The sequence below is a fragment of the Nicotiana tabacum genome, chromosome 17 (assembly GCF_000715075.1).
Source record: "Nicotiana tabacum cultivar K326 chromosome 17, ASM71507v2, whole genome shotgun sequence".
Classification (NCBI taxonomy): Eukaryota; Viridiplantae; Streptophyta; class Magnoliopsida; order Solanales; family Solanaceae; genus Nicotiana; species Nicotiana tabacum.
Genome location: NC_134096.1, coordinates 121005621 through 121011605, shown reverse-complemented (window position 1 = coordinate 121011605; position 5985 = coordinate 121005621). Strand labels below are relative to the sequence as shown.

At 38.9% G+C, this 5985-nt stretch overlaps 1 protein-coding gene across 1 annotated transcript; it reads right to left on the bottom strand.

The window, feature by feature from the left end:
• Positions 1-761: 761 nt before the first annotated feature.
• LOC107797239 (uncharacterized) lies at positions 762-1241 on the bottom strand. The gene has a single exon (XM_016620110.2). It carries the CDS (start codon positions 1239-1241, stop codon positions 762-764), a length of 480 nt encoding a protein of 159 aa, XP_016475596.2.
• Between the last annotated feature and the right edge of the window lie 4744 nt (positions 1242-5985).

Here is a 5985-nt window from a genome sequence, read left to right as displayed (position 1 = left end):
TCCAACATTAGGTATTATTTGTCCTTGTGCTTTATTTATTGTCATTGCACAACATAAGCGTACTAGGAATTGCTTCCGCACGAATTTGAAAGGATATCCTTCATTTTCAAGTGGACTAAGTTGGATTCTTGGAATAAAAACATGTTTCTTAGCTGATTGACCCGTTGTAATTTCGGCATGTATGACATTGTTGTCATATCCTCTCCAGATCATCCTTGTACCATTGCATAAGCCATTTGAAGGGTCCAAATTTCTAAGTAGCATGATGTGCACATTTTCTTTCAAAACTAACCTATTTAGGGGAATATAGATATGTTTAATTTTATTGGTATTTGCACACACACACACACACACACACACACACACACACACACACACACACACACACACACACACACATATATATATATATATATATATATATATATATATATATATATATATATATATATATATATATATATATATAGAGAGAGAGAGAGAGAGAGAGAGAGAGAGAGAGAGAGAGAGAGAGAGAGAGAGAGAGAGAGAGAGAGAGAGAGAGAGAGAGAGAGAGAGAGAGAGATGTACCTATGTGGAGGAAGACCATTTAGTGTTAAAGTGTTGAGGTATTCTTCTTGAGAGTAGTTGTTGGTATTATTTTCTGTAGAGTCAAAACTAATAAATATCTTGCTTTCAGCTGGAAACTTGGCTATCAACATTTCATTTAGTTTATCTACAAATTCATTTCTACTTGCTAAGATAGCTCTTTCTGCTATGAACTATGCAGAACTAGCATTTTGATGTAGTGATGGAAATATTTCTCTTATCAAGCATTCCTCTGCTTTATCATCACTATTGTGTTTAATAACTATTTGTTCTGGAAGACATATTAAATTTTTCTTTACTGTTTGCTCATCCCAGCTACCAACACGAAGTAAGAAATTACTGAAATTTGGATCTGCTCTTGCTCTCATATTAGTTGTGAAATATATCTTTTTCATTAAAGGCCACAAATATGATTTCACTAAACTTGCGTTAACCGTCTCTGCTCTTGTAGATTTTGGAACAACTGGCAATACTTGTCGGAAATCGCCTCCAAAGACCATTACTTTTCCACCAAAAGGTACATTGACATCCATTATATCGCGAAAGCTCCTGTCAACTGTTTCAATTATTTGACACTTTTCCATGGGTGCTTCATCCCATATTATTAATTTTGCTTGTCTTATTAACTTAGCAACACCACTCTGTTTTGACATTTTTGTCTTAGTTGTATCATTTGTTTGAAGAGGTATGTCAAATCTAGAGTGACTTGTACGACCTCCTGATAATATTGTTGCTGCTACACCACTGGTTGTAGTTGCCAAAGCTATCATACCTTTTGATCTAACATTTGCTAGTAATGCACGATATAAGCATATTTTTCTAGTTCCCCCATGTGATGACCCAAAAGGTTATCTTTAAATTTAATAATTATTTTTATATTCTGAGACCTCAAACAGCACTACTCATCATTCTTCGACTTACGTGCGCAGTCCGTATAATTGTCTGAAAAGTTTTTATATGAAAAATTGATTAAAATGAGAAATAGAACCTTAAAACTCAACTGAGTTGACTTTGGTTAATTTTTTGAGCAAACGGACTCGAATTAGTATTTTGATAGTTCTGTTAGGTCCGTATCGTGATTTGGGATTTGGGCGTATACCCGGAATTTAATTCGGAGGTCCCTAGCTCGAGTTATCACATGTTGTCAAAATTTTTAAGTTTAAAGGTTTAATGACTTAAGAGCTTTGACTAATGTTTGACTTTGTTGATACCGGATTCGTATTTTGGTTCCATAATATGGTATAGCTCCATTACTATATTTATGACTTGTCTGCCAAATTTGGTGGGAAACGGAGCTGGTTTGTCGTGATTCCGGCGTCCGGTTGTTAAAATAGAAATTCTAAAGTTTCTTAAAAATTTCATTTGATTTGGTGTCAGATTCGTAGTTTTAGGCATTATTTTGGTGTTTTGATCGTGCGAGCAAGTTCGTATGATATTTTTGGACTTATGTGCATGTACGGTTTAGAGCCCCGAGGGCTCGGGTGAGTTTCAGATAGCCTACAGACCTTTTGAACTTTGGAAAAATCTAGTTTTTGAGCTTCAGCTGTCATCTGGTGCATAGTGCTTCGCGATCGCGAATAGGAAATTGTGAGCCGTATTTTTACCCTTCGCGCTCGCGAAGATAGGCACGCGATCGCGGAAGGTTAGCTCCCAGTGCACCGCGAACGCATAGAGTTGATCGCGTCCGCGTAGAAAAAATGAAGGAAGAAGCTGGGCACGCCATTTGTGCTACGCGATTGCACAAGTCAGTGCGCGATCGCGTAAGGCTGAGAAAATGTTCTCCGCGATCGCATGACCATTTACGCAATCACGTAGAGTTAAAAATCTGGGCATCCAAAATATGATTCGTGATCGTGAAGAGTAAAATGGAACTAGGCAAACACGTGCTACGCGATCGCGAAGGAATTTCCGCGATCGCATAAGGTAAAAACCTGGACAAACAGAACTTAAGTTCTGTAAATGGGATTTCGACCCATTTTCTACCATTTTCGATTTTGAGCTCGGGCAAGACGATTTTCGGGCGATTTTTACGGAAAAATATTGGGGTAAGTATTCCTCATCCTATATTAATTATATTTTATGATTTCATACTTATTTACATCATGAATCCGTGGATTTATGGAATAAAAATCAGTTTTTTATAAAATCTTCCAAAAATATAAAATTAAGATTTGAAGGTCAATCTGGTGTCGGAATTCGATAGTACTATTGAACTCGTATCGGAATGAGTGTTCAGATTTTGTGAGTTTTTTCGGGATTCAATACGTGAATCCCACGGTTGATTTTTGAGATGAATTTCAGATTTTAATCCGAAACAAAAATTAGTAAATTCATATGAAATTAATTTCTACGATTTGTATTGAATATATTGAATTGTTTATGACTAGATTTGAGGATTTCAAACCCTAATTCATGAGGCAAGGGTGTATTAGAAACTTGAATTTGGTTGCGATGCGAGGTAAGTGTCGTGGTTAACCTTGACTTGAGAGAATAGAACCCTTGAACTATTTGCTATGTGAATTTTATGTGTAACGATGTATAGGCAAGTGGCAAGGTGACAAGTGCCTATACTTTGTCAATTTAATTGTTTGCTTAATTATTTAAACATCTTAAATTATTTTAAGACATGAACTAATTGTTATAATAATTATTTCTCTCCTATTTCTTGTCAAATATTAATTCTTGAATTCCTGCAATAATTGTTACATGCTTATTTGATTTATATGTCTTAATTGCTACTTGACATTTAGCATATTAATAATTAAACTGCCTATTTTCTCCCTGATTTTCATAATTAATTGCTACTTGTCATTGTTTGTTTCATAAATAAATTATAATTATTGTATGCCTTGATGTTTAATAGTTTCTCATTGAACGTGGTATTTATTGTAGTATGTTTATTACATTTAAGAGTTGTTAAAATATATGGGGGGATCGGTTTGCACGCCGCAGCGGAAATAAAAATAAATATATTGGGGGATCGGGTTGCACACTGCAACAGAATTATTTAAAGTTTATATTATATTGGGGGATCGGGTTGTACGCCGCAACAAATTTATTTAAAGTTTATATTGTTGGAGCGGGTTGCACGCCGCAACAGAAATTTATTGAGGAATTATATTGTTGGAGCGGGTTGCATGCCGCAACGGAAGTTGATTGAAATAATAATTGGTTATGACTGCCGAGTTGACTTCAACGGTTAAAATGAGTTACCTAATTTATTTCTATTATTGTTGTTATTATTTGTTAAAATGAGTTAATTGTTGAAAAGAGACACATGTTTTATTTCTATTATTGTTGTTGTTATTATTATTATTGCGTACAGGTTAATGTATGTGATATGCATTAGCCTCGTCACTACTTCGTCGAGGTTAGGCTCGACCCTTACCACTACATGGGATCGGTTGTACTGATACTACACTCTGCACTTCTTGTGCAGATTTCGGAGTTGGTCCCAGCGGCATACTGTAGATTTGCCTGGATACTGCTACCAGAGGAGACTTGAGGTATAACTGCACAACGTTCGCAGTTCTGAAGTCCCCTTCTATCTTATCTTAGATGTGTATTATATTTTAAACAGCTCGAACTTTATTCAGACCTTTATTTATATTATTCTAGAAGTTCGTGCACTTCTGACTCCAATTCTGGGATGGTATTTAGATATCGCGTCTATTATGGATTATACACTTTATTTCAGATTCCATTTTCGCATTTGTTTTCTTTGTTATTAATTAATTTAAAATTGTATTAAAATGGCTGATTATATTCTAACGTTGGCTTGCCTAGCAAGTGAAATGTTAGGCGCCATCATGGTCCAGAAGTTGGGAATTTCGGGTCGTGATAGTTGGTATCAGAGTACTAGGTTACATAGGTCTCACGAGTCATGAGCAAACTTAATAGAGTCTGAAGGATCGGTACGAAGACGTCTGTACTTATCTTTCAGAGGCTATGAAGTTTAGGAACAATATCACTTATTTCTTATCATGTCGAGCGATTTTATTCTATCATCGATGATTGAACCATTCTATTCTTATTCTCTCGCAGATGGCAAGGACACGTAATACATCTACCGACGGACAGGGACCAGAGCCCCCGGTGGCAACTATGGCCAGGGTTAGAGGTCGAGGCCGAGGTAGTGCTAGAGGCCGAGGCTGAGGTAGAGCTTAGTCTAGAGCTCGAGCAGCAACACCTGTTGTAGAACCTCAGGTGGATCTTCAGGAAGAGGTTCCAGTTTAGAATGAACTAGTTGGATCAGTTCAGGTCCCGGAAGAACTCATAGCTACTCCAGTGCTTCAGGACGCTCTAGTCCGTTTGGTGAGTCTTATGGAGGGCGTGGCCCAGAATGGTACATTTCCTGTGGCACCAACCGTCTCACAGGCTGGGGAAGGAGCACAAACTCCCACTACTCCCGCTCCGGAGCAGATGACTCCCCAGAATCAGGCTCCAGCAGTCCCACCAGTTGGGGTAGTTCAGCCAGTTGTTGCGGCACAGGCCGGTGATAGGCCTACCATGTCATCTGAGGCCTTATTGAGACTGGATAAGTTTACTAAGCTCTTTCCAGTTCACTTCAGTGGTACACCTTCTGAGGACCCACAGGATTATCTTGACCGCTACCATGAGGTGCTGCAGAACATGGCTATAGTTGAGACCAATGGAGTCGATTTTACTGTATTTCAGATGATGGGTTCCACCAAGATATGGTGGAGAGATTATACATTGACCAGACCAGTTGGATCGCCTGCATTGACCTGGGAGTAATTTTCACGGCTATTTCTAGAGAAATTCCTCCCTATCATATTGAGAGAGGATTACCGCAGGCAATTTGAGAGTCTACAGCATGGAAGTACGATTATTACTCAGTATGAGTCTCGTTTTGTGGATTTAGCCTGTCATGCTCTCATTTTACTACCTAATAAGGGAGAGAGAGAGTGTGAGGAGGCTTATTGAGGGACCCACTCACCCTATCAGGATTCAGATGGCCAAGGAGATCGGAAGTGAGATTTCCTTTCAGGCGGCTGCTAATGTCTCGAGGAGGATCAAGATGGTTCTTGCACAGGAGAGAGGACAGGTCTCGGATAAGAGGCCTTGTCAGTGCACATTCAGCTCCTATCAGTGCACCACTACTCCAGAGTCACTATAGCGGTTATCCGGCCCATTCGGGTCAGCTTCAGCTTCAGCAGCCACGACATCAGGATGGGTGTTATAAGTATGGGAACATTGGTCACATAAGGAGGTATTGCCCTAGGTTGTCGAGTAACAAATCTCGGCAGGATTCTCATGCCATCATACCGGCACCAGTTGCTTCACCGCCTGCTCAGCCAGCTAGAGGTAGGGGTCAGGCAACTAGAGGTGGATGTCAGACCGTTAGAGGTGGAGTTTAGCTAGTTAGAGGCTATC